At 39.2% G+C, this 20,776-nt stretch overlaps 1 protein-coding gene across 2 annotated transcripts in view; it reads right to left on the bottom strand.

Annotated features, from left to right (window-relative positions):
• The window catches only part of rims4 (regulating synaptic membrane exocytosis 4), a 52,041-nt gene extending 41,893 nt beyond the window's left edge, over window positions 1-10,148 (bottom strand). Inside the window, exon 1 of one of the 2 annotated variants that reach the window (XM_084929043.1) lies at window positions 8,807-10,148. In XM_084929043.1, coding sequence (XP_084785169.1) covers window positions 8,807-8,903 — 97 coding nt within the window. In that variant the 5' untranslated portion in view covers window positions 8,904-10,148. Of the gene's footprint in view, window positions 1-330; window positions 828-8,806 lie in introns of those variants that run through there. The other variant, XM_084929044.1, reaches the window with a different exon arrangement.
• Window positions 10,149-20,776: the final 10,628 nt, after the last annotated feature.

Here is a 20,776-nt window from a genome sequence, read left to right as displayed (position 1 = left end):
CCGCTACTAATTCATATCTTTGGCATCTTTCTTTCAGTTATTTTCATAAAGAACACTACTGCACAGACTTTGCCTTATTTTGACTTGGAAATATTTTGCTCTTTTCCTTAATCTCTTCACTGCTTTCTCTTCATACACTTGGCCTCTGTGTGACTTGACAGCAGAATTGAAGAAGAAAACGAGTTGTTATTCAATGAAGGGGAGCAGGGGAAGGAGGAAAAGAAAAAACAAGAGATGCAAGAAGGAAGAGAGCATGAAAGATTTAACTTCTTTTTAAAGCATAAGGGAAAAGGAGACCTATTGTGCTATTGTACTTTTTTTCAGTCTTACCTTCTTCGTCCCTCCTCATGCTCTTCTTTTCACCTTTACCACTTTTGTCCTATTCCTCCGTATCTATCGCCAGCTGATGTTTGACTGATATCCTCTTTCTTCATGTCATTTTTCCATCCTGCTTCTTTTCTTTACTCGCTCCACTTATGCTCATCATACATAAGTCCCAACTCCCTTCCTCTCAATTTCCCTTCATGTCATTCTGCTCACTCTCTCTCTCCTGATTTGCAGAAGGCTAATGTCCCAGATCCTCCTTTTAGAAGTGACATCTCGTCTAGCTGCTTTATGAAGCCATAATACCTGATGCACATTCGTACTTCACACACACACACACATTTAACACTTTCATTTCTAACTAAAAGGTAGCTCTTTTAATGTTTCTATAGGAAATCTGGATTCTGCAGTTTAAATAAATAGACACTAACACGTGTCCTCGCAGAGGAGCAGTCCAAGTGTAAACCTGTACATAATCCTGTTAATCTTCAGATTTCATCCTAAATTAGCTAATTAAAGGATAAAATCACCACTTTGGAAGATTTTCCTAATTTCCTTCTCCTTATGAGAACATTTTGTTCCCACAAGCAAAGAATTACTGCAGCACACACACTCACACAATGAAATATAAAGTCAATTAATCTCCCAGTACAGCAGCACCAGGAGCGCCTGTTCTGTTTCTGTTTCTATTAGAGATTTTTTTTTTCTGATTAATGGCAGGATTAGAATGAATGAGAACAAGTCTGAGAGGAAAAAAAGTGTTCTCCCTAAAACACTTAAACATTATTGTTTTCATTTTTATTCTACATTCAAAGAAAAAGAGAACTTGTCTCTGCTGGTTGTATTTTTTGTGCACAGCATTTTTTTTTAAAAAAATCAGATAGACAAAAAAAATCTAGTTTTGGACTCTGGAAAATAAAACTGGACTGCATTCATATAGTATTGTCCTAGTCTTATTTACTACTTAAAGTACTTGCAGCTGTTAATTTGACAAGCAGAGCTAGTACAATGAAATTTGCAGGATCAATCAGGGGCTGAACAACACAACAGTGTAGAGAACACAATAACATGCAATTTCAAATAAGATAAAATGGCTCAACTTGGGGAATGGCAAAATACAATTCAGTATCACACAATGTATTATAGAATAAGAAAAACATGCAATAGCACCAGACTAGTGACCTATAGTAACTCATAGGTCATCTCTTATTGCTGATAAAGTGATACAGTGCCATTTTCTGATTCAGTGATACATTGTATGACAGTGTGTGTGTTCAATAAAGTGTTTAGCATATCGCCAGCGAGACTTCACAGTTTAACACATTTTTGGTTTGCAAAAGCTGGATGCAGCGTTTTAGGTAGATGAATATGCAAGGGACAAGTCTTTTGTTACCAGAAAATAGCTGGTTTCCTTTTTTAGTCTGAGCAGTACTGAGCAGACTTTGGTTGCCTACAGATAGACAGTCCACATGGAAAACAAAAGATGGATTGCATATGCCAGGATCTTAAAACTACTGACTATTGTCTGTGTGTCTAATTTTATGTTTATCTTCATAAACTCGGACTGGCGGAGGAATAAAAAGTCTTGTCCTCTGATATCGGCTGGCTCTCAAAAGAGGCAACTTTTTTTTTTTTTTTTTAAAAAAAGCATTTTGAATTTTAGACTCACTTTACATGGAGGCTAACTCTGAAAATCTTGTGTATTGTTGTATATTAAACAAGCCAACAGAAAGCAAATATATAAAGTAGATCACTCAGAAACACCAGCCACAGCTATGGATATTTAAATGATGTTTACTTTATACAGATGATTTCTAAAAATCCACAAATGTAATTTAAATAATTTACTGACAATAAGACTAATGTTTTTTACTTACAATTTAAGGACATTACATTGATTTTTTTACTGATTGTGTTTCTCTGTATCTTTCACACATTACCAGTGTGCGTCTCTGGGTTTTGGACCCTGTCCCGTGCTGATGGATAGGATGTTGTGTTATATGAGATGATATTTGCAGCTGACACGAATGAAAGCTTGTTGGAAAATAAATAAATAAATAAGCTCAGACACATGACTCATCCAATAAAGTAAAGATATGAGGCTTTCCATTTCAATTCAGCCATCTCACAAGTTCTTTAGGCTCAATTGTTCAGCTTTTTGCATTAGTAGTATTTTTCATGGAATAATATCGAGTGCTGCTATGAATGCCTTTACTTTTACTTTCCAGTGATGATACTTATCCCACTTATGGTAGACACTCAGGTGCAGTTTTGTAGGAAGATTTGACAAAAACATATCATAGAAGAGGCACAACAATTAGTTTCTGCATCCACTGAAGGCGGAATCAGCTCAGAATAAAATGCAGCAACGCATACTGAGAAGCTTTCATTAATTACATCGCTGAATTGGAGCATTTCTCACTATGTTATCACTCTCTTCACTTTCATTTAAAAAGCACAGCTGAGTGCAACAAGAGGACAATCGGCAGCAAAGTGTGTAAAGTCAGAACCAGAAGGAGAAAATAAGAAAGTGGCATTTGTGCTTTACGGCATAAAGTTACTTCTGGAATGAACTCCATTACTGTGAGATTCACTGACCCCTGGGACGTTGGTTCAAACAGATGATAGGGGAAAAAATGCATGCACTGATGACTGGCTTTCATATTTTACATTAACGTAATCCTGGAGAATCATCTCAGCTGTCAGTCTGTCACCTAAATGGTGAAACCTGACACCTGAATTGCTAATAACACATGCATGGCCTACATAAGGCTGTGTGTCATCAGCTGGGGCATGTACTGTAAGCATGAGTTCATTTATTGTTGTTTATTTTTTACCTATCAGGGAGTACATAAACTCTATTTACATGAATCAAAGCTTGTTTCCCACTTATCTGGTCAATTAAAAGGCTTACAATTAAGGATCAGTCGTCCTTTTTTTTTTTTTTTACCAACCTATAACTGTTCTGCTTTTCCCAATTATGTGGTGGCTGTTTCATTTTAACGGGGACCTATTATTATGGAGTTGAAAATAATCCTTATTTATCTTATACTGGGTTGTAGTGTGGCCCCTGAGTTGGTTTGCCAGTCTGGAGGTGCTTTAGCTCATTTCCTGTTAAGACCACTTTCTTTTAAAGCTGTTTTTTCTCCTGACTGAGCAGAAAAAACTGTCTCAAACAGAACATTTAGAAAAGTGTGAATCCAGGGATTACTTGTACATACCCTGAGCTCAGTACTTAAACCTTCCCCATGTTTACACCACCATTTTATCAGTATATTGTATATGTCCGTCTTCTATTTGTTCAGCTACTCCTTTTAGGGGTTTGCACAGCGAGTCTTCATCTCACCTCTTCACACCTTCCATTTCTCTCAGAATCCTCCTCTGTCACACCAACCCTCCAAATGTCCTTCTCAGTGGTTGTCCTATTCTCCTGCCTGGCAGCTCCATATTCAACATCCTTTGTGCAACATATCCACTATTCCTCCTCTGCACAGGTCCAAGTCAACGTGCCCTAGACTTGCCCCTCTAAAATATGCTCATTTCTAATCCTGCCCATTCTTATCAGTCACAAGAAAAATCTCCAGCTGTGCCTCCTGTCTTTCTGTTAGTGCCACCGTCTCCAAACTGTAAGTCATAGCAGGTCTCACTACCATCTTGTAAATTTCCCGGTTACTCCTGCTGCGATCCTTCTGGAACAAATCACTCCTGATACTCATCTCTACCCTCGTCACCCTGTTTATACTCTCTTTTTCACCTCTCTTGTGCACTGTCTACTGCTTTAGGTGGTGACCTCCAGGTATTTAAATGCAGTCACCCTTACTACCTGTTTTCCTTTCAGCTTCACTGCTACATCTGTCTCCCTCTCACTCATACACATATTCTGTCTTGCCTTATTCACCTTTACTCCTCTTCTCTTGAGTGCATACCTCCACTTTTCCAGGCTCTCTTTCACCTTCTCCCTACTCTCACTGCAGATCACACTGTGATCCTAGTCCACAGAAACTGCTTGACCTCATTTATCAACCTGTCCATCAACACTGCAAACAGGAAGATGCTCAGAGCCAGTCCCAAATGTAATCCCACCCCTCCCTCCTCTGACCCATCTGTCACTCCTACTACACACACCTCACCACTGTCTCACTGTCCTCATGACCTGCTACAGCCTCACATACTTATCTGTAATTCCCGACTTCCTCATAAAATGCCACTCTTCCTCTCTCTTATGCTTTTTGTAGATCCACAAAGACACAGTGTAACTCCATCTGACCTTCTGCATATTTCCCTATCAACATTCTCAAAGCAAACATCATCATCAGTGCTCTTTCCTGGCATGAAGCCATGCTGCTGCCCACTGATTGTCACCTTAATCATGTGATGTAATTTTGAGGTTTCCATATTGTGCCACCTCTATTTGACAGTAAAAGGTAAATATTATATCTGTCATATGTAATACTTTTTCAGAGCTCAATCTAATCCCAATATAATAAATTACATTTTTAATATTACACACAGGATAAACATTACTGACCAAATACAGAGTGCAAATATACTGCTTTTGCTTTTTTATGTTGTGTTTCACTTCTGTTCAGCTTTAGTCTTCTGTAAAAGTCCAAACTGTTCCAAAACAAGGCAGCGGTGTGCTGTCAGTGACCAAGCTAAGCAAACAAACAAGCAGGACACAGGTCAATTTGCAGAAGTGTTAAGAAATACTTCCATGAACAAAATGCTGTATATTAGAGAATACAATGCCTGAAGGTTTATGCACAATAGGATCTATGTGTTGTGAAATGAGATTCTGAAAATCAAAGATAAAATCTCCAATATAAACCCACACATACTAGTAACCTGCACAGTTTTGCATACCTATAAGGTATACACTGAGGAACCAAAGGTAAGTGTCTAAATTTCAGCCACAACATAGTGTTTTAGCTATAAAACACACTCAAGTCAAGCAATTTCTTCTCCTCATCTGACCGTCAAAACAAGTAGTTGTGATGGCTTCTAAAATCCTACAATCGCTTTTAGCAGTTCTTTTAAAGTAAATTTAAATCCAGCACAGCAGTGAGATGTACCCTTGCAGATAGGGCTACTGTCTTGCCTTTCTTCTACTTTTTCACCTGTTCTTTCTTATTGTTGTTAGAACAGTACCCTCCTTCCTGTGCTGTCAGAGAAGCATATTTGAATTGAGCTGAAATGAAGCGAGAGAGAGGACAAATGAAACAAAGAGAGCAAGGGAAGGGGAAAAGGGAAGGGGAAGGGAAACAAGAAGTCAAGCGATTAAAAGGCAATTTAAGGTGGAAAGACAGAGCTAACCTGCAAACAGGATTTCAAAACTGCAGAGTGAAAATGGCTCAGGGAGAGAGTGAAGGCTTGAGAGAGCGTGTGAGAGAGACAATTAGACAGAAAAAGGGAGAGAGAGAATTAACCTGCAATCAGGCCTCTATTTAGCTGCAGTCAGCCACAATCAGCAGCCATATTAGCATTTAATTAGATGGAGAGCCACAAACCACGGCCTGTCGCTTCGCTCTGATTACCTCACACACTGCTTTCATGTTCCTGTGTGTGCGCGCTTGTGTCTTGAGACTTACCTGTGTATTTGCTCATACAGCATACCTACGATCACAAATGCCTGTACATATAAATTTGTTTGTCTAGACATGGGAATACATCTATTTGTCAATGCATGAGTGCTCATAGAAGAGCGTGCTTGTGCTGGTAAGAGACTGAGCTTTCCCGTGCAGTGCTTACACCATGAAATGACTGCTTGAGTATTAGTTTTGATTCATCCTGAATACCATTCTACATGTACAATGAGATTGTGGGTGCGCCACACCAACTGTGCCTGAATAAAATATAAAAAGTAGACAGCAGGAATAAATAACAAACAGGAGAAATATAAACAATCAAGAGGAATATATACAAAAATAGGAGAAAGACAGACATTAGAGAACAAAAAATAGTTGCAAAGTTCTTAAAAGTAGTGCAAAGAAAAGACTTGGCCTGAATAGAGTCCGTATGTCAGAGGCCTGAGTCATGGGGTTACTCATACCATGGCTCAGATTGGTGAGGTGGGTGGGATGTGGGGGGATAGTGTTTGTTATCCTGGAGGTGTGGGACCTGATTGACCAGAGGGCAGCTGGTCAAACGGGTGGTGGGCGGGGTGTAAGGGTTCACCTGTGATTTTGGCGCTGGTTTTCCTGACACACGAGGATTTGGCTATGGCCTCATGAGGTGGCAGAGGGCAGCCAATTATTTTTTTTGGGTGGTGTTAGTTACCCTCTGCGTAGCCTTCCTGTTCTCAGTTGTGGCCCCTGCGTACCAAACACCCAGGCAGCAGGAGAGCACGCTCTCCACTGAGGAGGGGAAGAAGGCCAGCAGCAGCTTCCGGTCCAGGTTATTATTTCTCAGCACACGGAGGAAGTACAGCCACTGCTGGTCCTTCTCCAGGGTGTTGGTGTTGTGGGTCCAGGTGAAGTCAACAGAGACGATCACACTAATGTGTGTGTGTCTGTGTGCTCTTGAGCAGGCGCAGGTGTAAGCGATGTGCACAATATTTCTAAAAACAGTCCTCTAAGCGCTGGTTTGGTTAGACACAGCTGCTGCATGTGTTGGTTTGAAAATTGCTATGATTTACTATGTAAATAATTATAACAGGTGGTCTCAGCCAGTAATGGGTCATGTTCCAACTATTCCAATACTTCTGTCTTTAAAATGAGAAAAATGCAGACTGCTGCCGTTTGGGCCTTTTATCTCTCCTGTATGATTTAGAAATGTCTGTGACACAAGAGCAGCATTTACACTTTTAAATTCACAGTTAAAATGTTCTTAAGGATGAACATTTTATGCACATCTCTGTATATGGGCCAGCCTGTTATTTGATCTCACAGCTTTTAGATCTATGGCTATCTCTGCAATGTGTAGGTTTCCGCAATAACAATAAAAAGCACTTCTGCATGTGTGTGGACAACATTAATAAGAGTTTGTCATAAAATGTAACTCTAAAAGGAGTTATATTGCTTTTAGAGTTATATTTTAACAAATAGACCAAGTCTTCAAAACAGAGTAACACATAAATAATTTAAGACTTGTTTTCATTTTGATCTTCTGTGTTTTAAGAATGATTTGCACCAAACTTGTGTAGATATATATATATATATATATATATATATATATATATATATATATATATATATATATATATATATACACACTGATATCTTTATATGGATTAAAAGCACTTTTGCCCTTTATGTCAATTCGTTTCCACATATGTTGTTACCCTTGATAAGATGCGTGGTTTCCTTTGAAAAGACAGTCATAACGCAGTTTATCCACCAAAGCTCATTGTCCTCCAATGTTACTTAACAAACAAACAAAAGGAAACAGAAAAAAATGCATACTCTGCCAAATAATCCAGTATGAATTGGGCTCTAGAAAAGATACTAGTAATGCAGTTTTCTAGGCAGGATTAATACGACAGTGAATCAGAGGTTACGTAGTTTGCAATAATACCAGTTCAGGAGCAAAATACATTACATCATCTAATGCATCCAGTTTGAGGAATTACTTTATCCTACCAGCAATCTCATCAATGAAAGTGGATATAAGTGTGCATAGGCTTTGCTGTCTTTCTCCCTCTGCATAGTTGCAATGACAATCTGAACAATGAGAACCTGACAATGAAACCACAGAGGCATGAACGTACAGTATATGTGGTATACAGCGCAGAGACAAACATATGCAACACATGATATACCAGAGAGCCACGCTCAGTCATAGACACACATACAGAGATGTAATGTCGATATCACTGGTAAAGATTTTCACTTCTTTTTATGCACTTAACATATCTGCTCTCTAAAGTGTTAGAATAGTAGAAAATGCACATTATCTACCCACAGTTCTGCCAAAAGTCCAACACACTAATACCAGCTTACTCTCATACCTGACAGAATACTTAAACTGACAATGACAACCAAAGCCACAAGAGTCTCTGCAGACATGACATATCCATATTTATAACTTTAGCGCCTCTAGTGGGGCAGATATAGACAGACAGTCTCAGAGCATGATTGCTTTTATTTTTAGTTGTTGTTCACTTTGTTTCAGTAAAATATTGACAGGTAATAGTTCCTATTAAAGTAATATATTACTGCCTTTGTGGTTGCAGTGCTAGGCACTGCTCTCTTAAATGTGTGGTATTTTTAAATGACCTCCATCCACTATAAAAAAATGACTGATAAAATATTGAATATTAAAAACTAAAAAAAAAAAAGGAAAAAACTACCTATTAGGTTTTAGATCAATGAACCCATGCTGAAAGGAGATTGTCCTTCAAGTTCTGGCAGGTTTTACATAACTCACTGCCTAACAGACACACATAATGTATCTTGGAGGCCTGTGTTTTATGAATTAATCCATCAGTCATGTTGATGTCCTGTGCAGGTTTGCGCATATGTGTGTGTGTTTCATTACCACTTACCTCCATCATCCTCATCAAAGGAGTTCATGCAGGGGAAGTAGATAGCGAGGGCCTCAAAGGATGCTGACAGGCTGATGCGGCTCTGCGACCTCTCCATGTAGAGGCCCGTCGTCGGGCCCGGGTCGGCCGGCTTGGCCAAGCGCGGCTGGGCATTTTTCACGCGGAGTACGGCTCGCGGCGTCTTGGATGGTTGTCAGCTGCCCCCCACGGCAGATCCACTTCACTCCAAAAAGAACAGTCAAATGAGAGCCCCAAGGCACTCACACCGACTTGAATCGGTGCAGAAAGTTACTTGCACTGACTGGTGGCACAAGTTGACATGAAAGAAAGTTTTTGCTGTTCGTCTTTCTCTGTATGTGAAATTAAAGTCCCCTGGTGCAAAAACATCATAGAAATCTGAAATGTGGAAAGATATACGTCAAGGTTGCTCACTTTTGATCAGGTAAATAGTTTCAAAGAATAATTATGGATCTATCTGTGACCGTGTGCTCCAGGGTTAGGTCTCTCTTTTCCTGTCATCTCTCCTCTAGTTATTGGCTTCTGGTTTGTTGATCCTCATGTGCATTGTCCTTTTTATGTCTCTCATGTCGTCAGAAGTCAAAATGAGAGTCAGGTGGAACTACTGACAGCACCCGATCTCACCTGCACCGTTAAAACGAGATCTTGCTCTTTGATTCGCAGCAAAACTCCCTAAACTCTGCACTCTGCATGCCAGTCTAACATCCTCCTGTTTGTGCATTCAAAGCTCGAATTTCTTCCTTAGATCCCGGTGTAGAAAGGAAGATGTGGATGTGAGGAGACACTGATGGTGGAGGTGGTGCTGACGCCCAGCAACGTGTTGCTTTACGACTGAATCAAAGCTTTTGGTTCCTGTTGCTCAGCACTGTTAATTCCTTCCTCTTTGTACAGAGCAAAAGCATTTCTTTCAGACAGAGAAACTGACCACGAGATGCCAGGAGCTGTTCCCAGTCTGCTTCATTTCCAAGCCCAGAACATCAGTTGTAGCAGCAATTGCAAGTGAGGGCAATCTGTTGCTTCTGCTCTGCTTTCAACTGTATTACAATTGATGTTCTGCCGTAAATGTTCTTAATTGTTTTCTGTCAGCATTTGTCGACTTCGTCCTCCTCCGTCAGTCCTGTGCCGCTCTGATGCCGTGCCGATGCTCCACTGACTGTCTGCTCCAGAGACGGGAGAGGAGAGAGAGAGAGAGAGAGAGTAAAAGAGATGTGTGAGCGAAAGAGAGAGAGAGACTGCACTGTTAAACAGCTTGTGTCTGACTGGACTCATTCACTGGCAAGCTGCATGGAGAGGGAGATGGAGCGGGGGGAATTGGAGGGGGAGGGAGGATGGATGAGAGGGGAAAGCAGAAACGGGGGGGAGAGACAGAGAGCAAGAAGGCAGGAAAAAGGCGGTGGGAGAGGGGACAGAGTGCAGACTGTTGCCTGCAGCCCAACCAATCAAAATGTGGATGAGGGAATATGGGTGTGGCTTGGGGATTGTCGAGGAGATGTAGGGCAGTACAAGTGCACATCGTCTCTCACTCGTTCTCCTTATGTTTCAGTAATCATTAACCTTTTTTTTTGAGAAAATATCACAAATGCACCAATAAAAGAAGCCAGCAGTCACTTTTACAATGGTAAAAAAAATACATCTTTCTTTAATTTCCATACTGAAAGATGAAGCTGAGGCATGATATTATTTAGGATCTCAACCCTCCTAAAGTAATCCACAAAAACACAACTTCAAAATGGGTCAGTGGTTGTACTTTTATTTTCCCTTAGTGTTTTCATATCCGGAGAAACCCTTAGGCATTTCTATCTAACCAGCTGGACACACTAATAAGATTTAATTAAGCTTAATATGGATGTTGCTTTCAATCTATTGATCAAAAACATAATTTAGAAAAAAAATGATAAATATAATATTTAATGTGCACTGTGGTCTAAAAAAAAAAGATGCAACTATGAAAACTGCTGTTTATGGTATTTCTTGGAAATTAATTTGATGTTAAAGAAGTTGTAAACTGTGGCACATAAAATAGTCACAAAAACGCAAATGACTGCCCTGTTTTTTATTTCCACTCAGCACAACTGACCGGACTTATGGTATTTCCGTAAGAGTTTTTTTGATATTGTGTAACCAAGTAGGCTATATTATCTAAACCTAGCCATGCAGTTTTCATTAGTTACTATGACTAACTTGTCATGAAGAAGTTGATAATGCAACACTTTCAATCACAAGACAATTGCATAGGTCAACTATTGAGAGGCAACCTGTCTCCAAAAAAATCGCGATTCAGGACTCACAGCAATCTCTCTCACCCAAGGTTTGGCTATAATTGCTTATGCTAATAATTGCTAATTTATAAACACAGACAGATTCCCAGATTTGCATCAGAAGGCAACAGCTTGCAGTCTTCACTGATTTATCAGTTATTAGCTTATTATCACAAATGGATTGCAGGATTGAATTGATGAGCAACTTGACTCCATTCGATCACAAACAGGCCACACTGAGAGGAAACTGATTCCATCTTATAGCCGTTTTACTGCATCTCGAGACACCAAAGTTGTTTTGAACACAGCAACTTACTATGTCTTATTTCAAAGACAATGCCAATGAGCTGCACTGCAATAGTCACAAAAATGTGGTCATAGTGCAGTCTCAGTCTCTAACCACTGTTTTGCCCGAGTGTAACTGTACCATAACCTAACCATGTAGTTTATATGCCTGACCCTAACCATATAATTTTTTTATAACCTCAACTGAACCACATAGTTTTATTACCGAAACCTAATCAAACAGGTTGGGTTTTGTTTTGGGGTTTTTTGATACAGGTACCCAAACCTAAACGTGTAGCAGTGGCGTTTTCATAAAGTAAGCCAGACAGATCATAGAACAGATGGGTATTCTGTATTTTGACAGTCTCCTGCATGTTGATGAACTCTGCCTGGATATCTTCACCATTCTGCAATGCTTCCTGGCTCGAGAATTGTTGAAAATGACTGTAGTGATAATCAAAACAATATATTTACCGTTTCATGACAAGGACTCAAAAGAAAGGAACTGTTTAAGAGCTGTAAAAGAAGCAAAACCACACTAAACACCTCAGTACTGTGCATTAATAGCCTCCTTTGGGCGACTGTTATTATTTTGCAGAAAAATGTTTCCTATCACTATTATATGGATCAGTATGACTGCTGCAGATTGTAAAAGCTAAGCTAACTTTAAAAACATTAGAATCATATTCTGTAATATTTGTTTGTATGACAGGTTTGTAGTTTTTCCCAGAAGGACTTCGTACAGCTAAAAAACAAAAAAGAAAATAATAACAACAAAAAAAAAAACTATTCTGAAATACATGAAGGTCCACACACAGCATAGCATGTGCTTTGGACAAATTTAAAAGGGAACTTTGCACAAACTAAATGTATGGAGAAACTACAAGAATGTATCATGCAATGGCAAAAGTATGCAACTATGTACTTTCTGGGCATATACATACTTTTTTAAAATTTCAGAATGGGTTATTGTTTCTATGCTTCTAATAGGCTAATGTTAATATAAGATTGGAGTAATATCTCTGCAAGTTGGTCTTGACAGTGCTTAATTAAATTCTATTTCCCATCTTGCATTTTCATGTGTATACGACTGGAAAATCCCAGTTCCAAAAAACACATGCACACCTGTGTATGTGTGATGTGCTATTTTTTATTTTGAAATTACAACTGTTAACAGTTAACTGAGTTATCTACAGGGACTGAAAATAATTATCAAAACTTAATGCTGTTTTTTACATTTTTGCTGTAGAGATCTCTAGACAGTGCTTTCACATGCTTCCTTATTGTGGCTATCCTGTTAGCATAGATTTCATTGCTGTTGTCCTCCACATTTTATTTATTACATTAGTTTGCCAATATGTCAATAAGACATGCAATCAGTCCAGCTGAAGTCACCTGAAGAATCAATTGCACTGACAATAAATTTTTAATGTGAACAATTTAAATATTTGTTTTTTCTCCACATGTAAATTAAAATTGGACAGGCTACAATTGACAGACATGTCTAAAACACTAATGAAACGAGCCCTTTCGGAGCTTGTAGAGTTTTTAAACTAATCCATTCAAAGGAGACAGGGACAAAAGCCAATCTAAAGATATTGGATACTAAAGTGCAACCTATGGGAGGGAAAAATACATTGCACTTAATGATGCTACAAATAAAGAGTTTATTGTGGAAAAACAGCAACAAGAAGGTTTTTCACGTAGCATGAAGTAAAAAGACAGCATGAAGCTCCAATATAAAGGTGAGCATTCACATCTGCCAGGCGAAAATTGAAATGGACAGGTCAGTCGATATCAACCAGATCCAAACCCCTTGTATGGGCTTTCCTTTTTTAAATCTTTTTTTTTTATTTTTGTTCCTCTCGCTGTGTTTTCTTCCTGCTTTTGTCCTTGTTTTATTCCTCCTTCTTTTTCATCTTTCCCTTCACTCTGCCCATCTTTGTCTCCATACTGTGCACTTTTTCCCTCTTCCTGTGCAGCAGAAAGACAAAGGAAGGAGGCAATAGGATGTGAAATCCATGTTGCTTCACAGAGCTCCATTCATCTCTGTGCTCCTATAGTTAAAAGCCATAGGGGACACACACCCATAATGAAAACAAACAACACACTGCAGAGACTGAGTCACACAAGTACACAACTCCACAAAGGCAAAATGTGGTGAGTCATCTTTTTTATGTGTAGAAACATAAAAAACTGAAACGATACACAGATGTGCACACAAACACGAATACAGTACATACACACATGCAGCCAGTGGCTGGCAGAAATGATCAAGCTGTTTATGCAAAAGACACCAGAGTTCATTCCACAATGTCAGTCAGACAAATGACTGGTCAGAGAGCAAGGGTCACTAATTTATTACACCACATTTATGAAAATGTCAGAAGTGGCAACTCTGATCCGAACAGCTCCTGCACACTGATTAAAGGAAAAACACCTACTTTCTGGAGAGTAAACTATTTGCTAAAAGTGAATTTGATGCAGTTGGTAAATCTTGGCCGAGTAGATAAACAAACATTACAGTGTCCCGAGTCAACTTATATGTTTTTAGTAAATGTTTGTAGGTCTTTCCAAATAAGGATGATGATTCTTCGCTCATTTTTTTGTACTTTAATCAAATTATATTCTTTGATATATACTTTGATATACTCTTCTTATTCTTCATTGACCTTATTCTTTTGCCAGTGTTTTCTTTAAAAATCTATTTCTCAATTTATGATTTCAATAGCAAATAGGCATGCTTCATTTTTCGTATTTATGATCCATCTTTATATCTTTTCAATTCATTCATTCTGTGTGGCAAACCTCGGTAAATTACATTTCTGTGATTCATTTAAATACCATCCTCCCATTTTTTTTTCAGGGAAATTCCTGCAAATACATATGCAACAAGGCCAGCTCCAAAAAAATAAAACATCTGCCCACACTTTTTAGCCTTTTCACAAAGCTGAAAGTGTGCCTCCTGACCACCAAGTCAACAAACAAAGGGTTTTGCACTGGTGCAGGCTGTGGAGGCTGGAGTAGGGAAAGAATAGATTTGATTGAAGTCCTGAAACTGTCATGTGGCTATCTGAAGATAGTATGTTGGATTACTTAATTGGATATCATAAAGCATAAACAATCTGTCATGGTCCAGGTGAGTTGGCTGTAGTTCACGCCTTTGGGCGGAGCATTGTCACTGCATCTGCTTGCTCACCTGGCAGTGATCAAGAGCTCTCAACAGACAGTATTTAGGACCAGCGTCCTCATCCAATACCTAATCTCTGTTAGTAACAGGTCTCTCTTTGCGCCTTACTTTTCATCCCTACAATTACTTACCTCTTCTTCCTTGTGCCCTCAGTAATTCCTGGATTCCATCATGCCCACCACCAACAGCTTGCACCTCTAACTGGACGCTGGCCACCTCTGCTTCCGGTTCTCTGGATCTCACGTCACCTGCCTGCCCCCTGCCTTCACTGCTCTGGATCACTGGACACTCACCCGGCCAACAGTATTTTTCCACCGAAGCTCCCCTCCACTCCGCCTGCCAAGTAAGAGATCAGTTTGAGAATTGCCACTACCTCGTTAGCCTTCTCCCTGCCATGCTTTTAATAATATCTCCTCTCCCTCTGTTAACAGTGCTGCCCGTTCGAGACCTCCATTCTTAAGTAGATTCCCCTTGAGCCTTAGTTGAGTCCTCCATGTCGAGGCACCTTTCCTTGTATCATTGTTTTGAGTACTGTACCCGGCCACCTGTGACTGAATCTGCTCGTGAGTCTGCGTCCACGCTCCGGTCTCTGGGCCCCAGTGTGACACAATCTACTGATTCTGAGGGGATCCAGTGGGAGGCACTCTTTGATTTTTAGCTGCTGATGTCATAATACTGTTTGTCAGTTTGTGTGAACTTATTTTCACATTAGGAAAAGCTGGCATGTGCAGTTTTGCATTGTAACTCTCTCCAAATTCAACTTCTCCTTTGTTGATTTAGCCAAGACATGCCAGAAAAATAGAGTCAAATTACTGTGGTAAGTGATCATAAACAACCTCACCAACCCTGTATTAAAGTTTTTTGTTTTTTTTTACTACTGAACAAGAATGAGTTTTTTTTTCACTGCATTTTTTCAGGTCTTCATTCATGTTTTCATTCTCATCAGTCACTTCTCACTTTATAAAGGCCTCTTTACTGTAAGATGTCTCTGTCCTTGTGTGCTCTGCTGAGTGTATTGTGTCCAGTGAAGTGCACTGGTATCATGTTGACAAGCACTCGGCAGCTCGCTGTGAGCATGCTGTCCAAGCACGCCTTATCACAGGAGCATTGACCTTTTACTACGAGTACCTGCCTCAGCGTCTGTGCCCGCCTTTTTCATGTCAGTGCCTGTCTCTCTGCCTCCCTGCCTTTTCCCTCCACCTGCTCCTCTGTCAGACCCTCTGCCTTCCTTTCTGCATTTCTATTTGTTTGCAGCTATCATCAACTGTGTTTACTTGTATCACTTTGAGTTAAGGTGTATATACATGCAAGTAGCTTTACTATTCTTATAGCCTAACTCTAATTTTCTGTCCGTTAGCAAACGTATTTATAATCACATATGTCTGTCTCCAAACATCTGTTGTTGTTTCTTTATCTGAATTTGTTTATTTTTATTTAATTATGTTTTTTTAAATATCACTATCTTGTCTAAAACAGATTATAAAATTATCTGAGAAGACCAAGTTAAAGAAACATTTATAAAAAGAATGACTAAATTTGATTTCAGCTGGACTTTGCTGTAATGAAATAATCAAAAATCAGGCTACATCCAGTCATATTTTATTCTGGGGGATTTTTGGCTTTTCTATGAGTTTTGGCCTTCCGTCCACACACAAACAGCATTTTGGATCACTGAAAACTGAGTTTTAAAATTTAACTTCTGCCAGGGTGAAGATTTAACTGCATTGAGTCTCACAACATCAAAGGTATGGGCAGTTATGGTACATGAACTGATTCATATAGAGAGCATTTCTAGCCTGCTTCAGTACTCAGGGTGGTTTAAGGCGTCATATCTATCTGTTGCTTTGGCATGCTCTTGTGAACGAGATCATTGTTTGCATTTTCATATAGATTGAGATCTTTTTCAAAAACTAACTTGGAAAAATCCCAGTTTTAAAAATTACCATTGTATGTGTGGATGTAACCATTTTTTGTTAAATAATAAAATTGTAAAATGTATTATTTAAAAAAAAAACGCGTTCATATCTTGGAACTAGAGAAGCGCACAGTCAAAGACCATGTCCTGAGCAAAAAATCCAAAACCTGGTTTGTTGTTAATAAATTTATCCCCACTTCCCTTCTGTCAGAAATATTCTCTGTCCACCTTTGATACATATATACAACATAAACATTAGAATTTTTCATTTCTTTTCCATAGGCACCACTACTGGTCAGATTTCTCAATTTCTACTCTGGTTAAGAAAGAACATACAAAAGTACTAAAGATACCATGGGCCAATTAAAAGACTTCATAATCCACCCTGACTGAACCTTGACCTGGACAATGTGATCTTATTAGGGCATGAAGGTCACATCCATCCCCACTGCTTGGCTGCATGCCCGAACCAACCAGGACGTTGCCAAGGCAACTGCGAGTTGCAGCAACCACGTCAGGATCAGCTGACAGTGATGTGAGATGACAAGACCACCCGGAGAGGAAGAGAGACTGAATGAAAAAGGGAAAATCTTTAAACAAAAAATTGAGCAGATGATGACAATACCTATCGGCGTATATTCATAATGTCGTGCTGCAAGATGAGAGAAAAGCTGATGGAAAAAGATGGAACTGGAGGGAGAGAGAGACAGGAGACGAGAGATGAAAAATCACAGGAAGGGTCTTGTTATTGTTCTAATTGGTTATTTTAAAAGTGCTCCATAATAATACTTCCTCAGTGGATATTAACACTGAAATGTTTAAAGGTTATGCAAACCAGGATTAAAACCCTTCTATTCTTTTTATGATTTTGTTCGTTTCTCTGTCACACATTCACATTTAGGTATCTTGCTCCACATGTAAACGCAAGATTATACCAAGTTTCCCTCATTTTACTGACTAACTTTTACTGATTAAGCTTAGGAATGTCATCATCAGGAATGCTTCTTTACATTACGGGAATTTACAGTTAAACGGGACAGGATGTTTGCAGGTGGTACTTTGGAGAATTGTACCATGAGACATGCAACAAACATATGAAAACAGGAACTTCCAAAACTTGGACTTGCTGCAGAGTTGAACCCAATAATGTCAGTGGTTAAACGAGCAGCTGCTGCAAGAAATTCACAGATGAGTCATAGATGCGAACACTGATGTTTTTTTCTTTTTTTGTCCCCATGGAAATTCTCCAGTTTTACTTTAATTTAAAGCTTTGTAAATTTGGTTCTCAAACCTGCCTTTTGAGAACCTGTGAAATGGTTCTCAAAAGGCATCTGGTCAGTGGAAACGAGAATGCCTCGTGGCAGTTCAGAAAACATTCTTGAAATTGAATCTATTGATCCATGTTCAAGGACACAAATACAACTACTTCTAGTTTTAAAGGGCACAAATGCCCATCTTAAGAGAATCGCAGCATTTTCCCGTGTTCATGGGTGGCATACAAGTGAAGTCAACGATTGGTTTGTCTAGTCCTAAGTTATGAAGTCTAATACTGATTGCTTTTGTCTTTGCCTTTGTGCTGTTTTGAAACTGAATTTGAAGCACAAAGGGCTTATCTGACTGGGAAATTGAGATTAGTCCACCCTAGGATAGTAGCTTGTCAGTCATAGCATTAAAAGCAATGGTGGAGGTCTTAAACAGTAGGAAAAACTGTAAAACGTATGAAAATACAATTAAAAGTCAAAAATCTACATCCTCCTTCACATTTTTTAAAGCTGTCCAGTGGGCCAGATTGGGGTTTTTGCTCGGTCCACCCTGATTTAAGGCATCGGTCACGCAGGCCTGTCAGCAGTCATCTGGCAACCAATAAACGCAAAAGAAAAATATGTAATCCCTGGCTGGTTGCTAATGGGTTTTGGTTGTTGCTGTTGAATCGATTGCTAAAGACCCATTAATTCCCAGAGACCAGCCAATAACCCCCTGGTAACCAACTACTATAGTCCATGTTCAGTTGGCGAGTGGTTGTTGCTCGTCACTAGCAAGAAATTGGTCACAAAGAGGTACAGAGTGCTGCACTGAAAACCTCTTTGCAATTGCACTGGTCACCAGTAGTTTGTATGTAAGACTTGCAAAGATTCATGACCAACTCACAGAGCAATAGTAAAAGTCAAGCCTTTTGAAAATGTGTTGATTGCACTGGTATGGGAATGCTTAGAATTTAAAGGGAAACAGGCTCCATTTCACTTTGAGTGAGATTTTTCCAAATTTAAAAAAAGCTTGGAGAGTAAATGACAAGTATTTGTAGACGGGTTGCACCTTCCATGCACACTTTGGACAGCAACAGCAATTTGCCAGCAACCAAAGCAATCACAAGGAGGTTTTTGGAGCATCAACCTCTTTGTCATCAATTACACCTAATGACAGCCAGCAACCTGTAGCAACCACTTGCCAACTGGCTGGAAAATATACGTCTTTTCTGCAACCAGCCAGTCACCAGGGAAATTCTGGTTGCTAGGCCTGTGTGACTGAGACCTTCTCTGCCTCCTCAAATGTGTTCCCAACTCTGCCAAAACTCAAACTGGCTCACTAAATATCTACGAACTTCAGCTCCTTTGTCTTTTTCAAAAACATCATCAACAGCAATCATCACTACATTTTTCCGCAGTGCATTTTTTGAGGACATTTTTTTTTTTTTTTTTGCAAAAACACATTTGGTGTGTTTATACATTAACCAACAATTTTGCATCTGAAAGATTCAGAATTTTGTGTAAAAGCATTATGAATATAATTTGTTTTTTAACTATTTTATTTTTGTTTTTGTGAAAACACATAATGTTTGACCCGTTAACACATCTTACATTATAGAAGAAAGTGCAAATAATTACTGCTTTGCAACATACATATCTTGTTGGCCTACAAAAAGACACACAGTCACCTTCAGGTCCAGTAGTTAGACCTACCTACCTTAGTGGAGACTTTACCTGTATGGACAGGAATGGACTTTGACTGTGCCCCTTCTTTTAAAGTTTATGGATTAAAAGAACAACATGTGAGCTATGAGAATCTGGGTGACACACACACACACACACACACACACACACACATACATGCACTGACGTCAGTCTGTCGGTCTTGCTGTGTCCCTGGGGTTCATCCACGAAGAGACAGAAGGCCTCGCAGTGAGCGGTAAAGACCTCCACTGAGCTGCTGCCGTGAGCGTGTGTGTCTTTGTGTGTGTCTGTGATAATGAGAATTCACGAGTGTGAGACAAAGATCCGCAGAAGGCTGTGTTTATCCTTCTCTTCCTGTCACACCATGCTTGTCTATGTGTGTGTGTGTGTGTGTGTGTTCATGCGCAGGCAAAGGGAAGAGAGATAAAGATGTTACATAACCATGTCATGATGGATCACCAGGTAGCCCTGTACTCTGTTCATGTGTGCGTACCTTTGTTATTGTAAGCTCAAAGGGGGGCAAATATGTCTACATGCTCAGAAAGTAAAACCACACTACTGTCCTCCATTACATCAGAAAGCCCAGGCTTCAGTTTTACTTAAACAGGCATTTATTTTAATCTCAGGATTTTTCAGTATTTCCTCATGACGTCAAAAACAATAGGCTGAAACACTGATTCTGGTGTACTGTCATTTATTTTGTTAGCATGAAAGGTTTTGGATAATCATCAACATAATCAGTATTATGTTGATCAGTAATCTGTATGTTGATTATGATCCTCTTCACCTTTTACTAAATGTCCACTATTAATAAATAAGCAAGAGCATAAATGCAAATAAATAATTTTAAACCAAATTACTCCTTTAAAAACACACTCTTTGTGAGATGAGAATTGAGAACTTAACTCTAACAGTCCTCTCTCTGTCCACCGTATTCTGCATCTATTCCATGCACGTTTTTCTTTTTCCTTGAAGCTGTTTCCAAAAGAAAGTCAGTCCCCATCGACTCATCTGTTAAAATAACTAACATTATAATTTTAAATAGCATCTTTACAAACTGGTACAAAACTCTTTATAGAGTTTCCCCCTTTAGTAGGTCAAAAGAGTGTAATTTAGGGTATGGACACTTTGATAGACAGGCTGCTGGAGCCAATCAGCATCTGCAAGCCTTTACCTCTGCTTATTGGAGTCAACTCTTTAAATTGATTTTCTTTGTGAAGTAAAGCTCTGCTAGCAATCTGCACCCATTCAGTTTATGGGTGCAGATTGCTAACCAAGCTAGTGTTATCTGATCATGTAGCACTCCATCCTCCAAATATGGTAAATTTGTCTTTGCCAACTCTAATAATGAAATTC

Source organism: Perissodus microlepis, chromosome 5, assembly GCF_051167445.1.
Source record: "Perissodus microlepis isolate ML-2025 ecotype Zambia chromosome 5, ASM5116744v1, whole genome shotgun sequence".
In the NCBI taxonomy this organism is placed as follows: domain Eukaryota; kingdom Metazoa; phylum Chordata; class Actinopteri; order Cichliformes; family Cichlidae; genus Perissodus; species Perissodus microlepis.
Note: the sequence above shows the minus strand (reverse complement) of the source record. Positions and strands in the feature narration are given on the sequence as shown.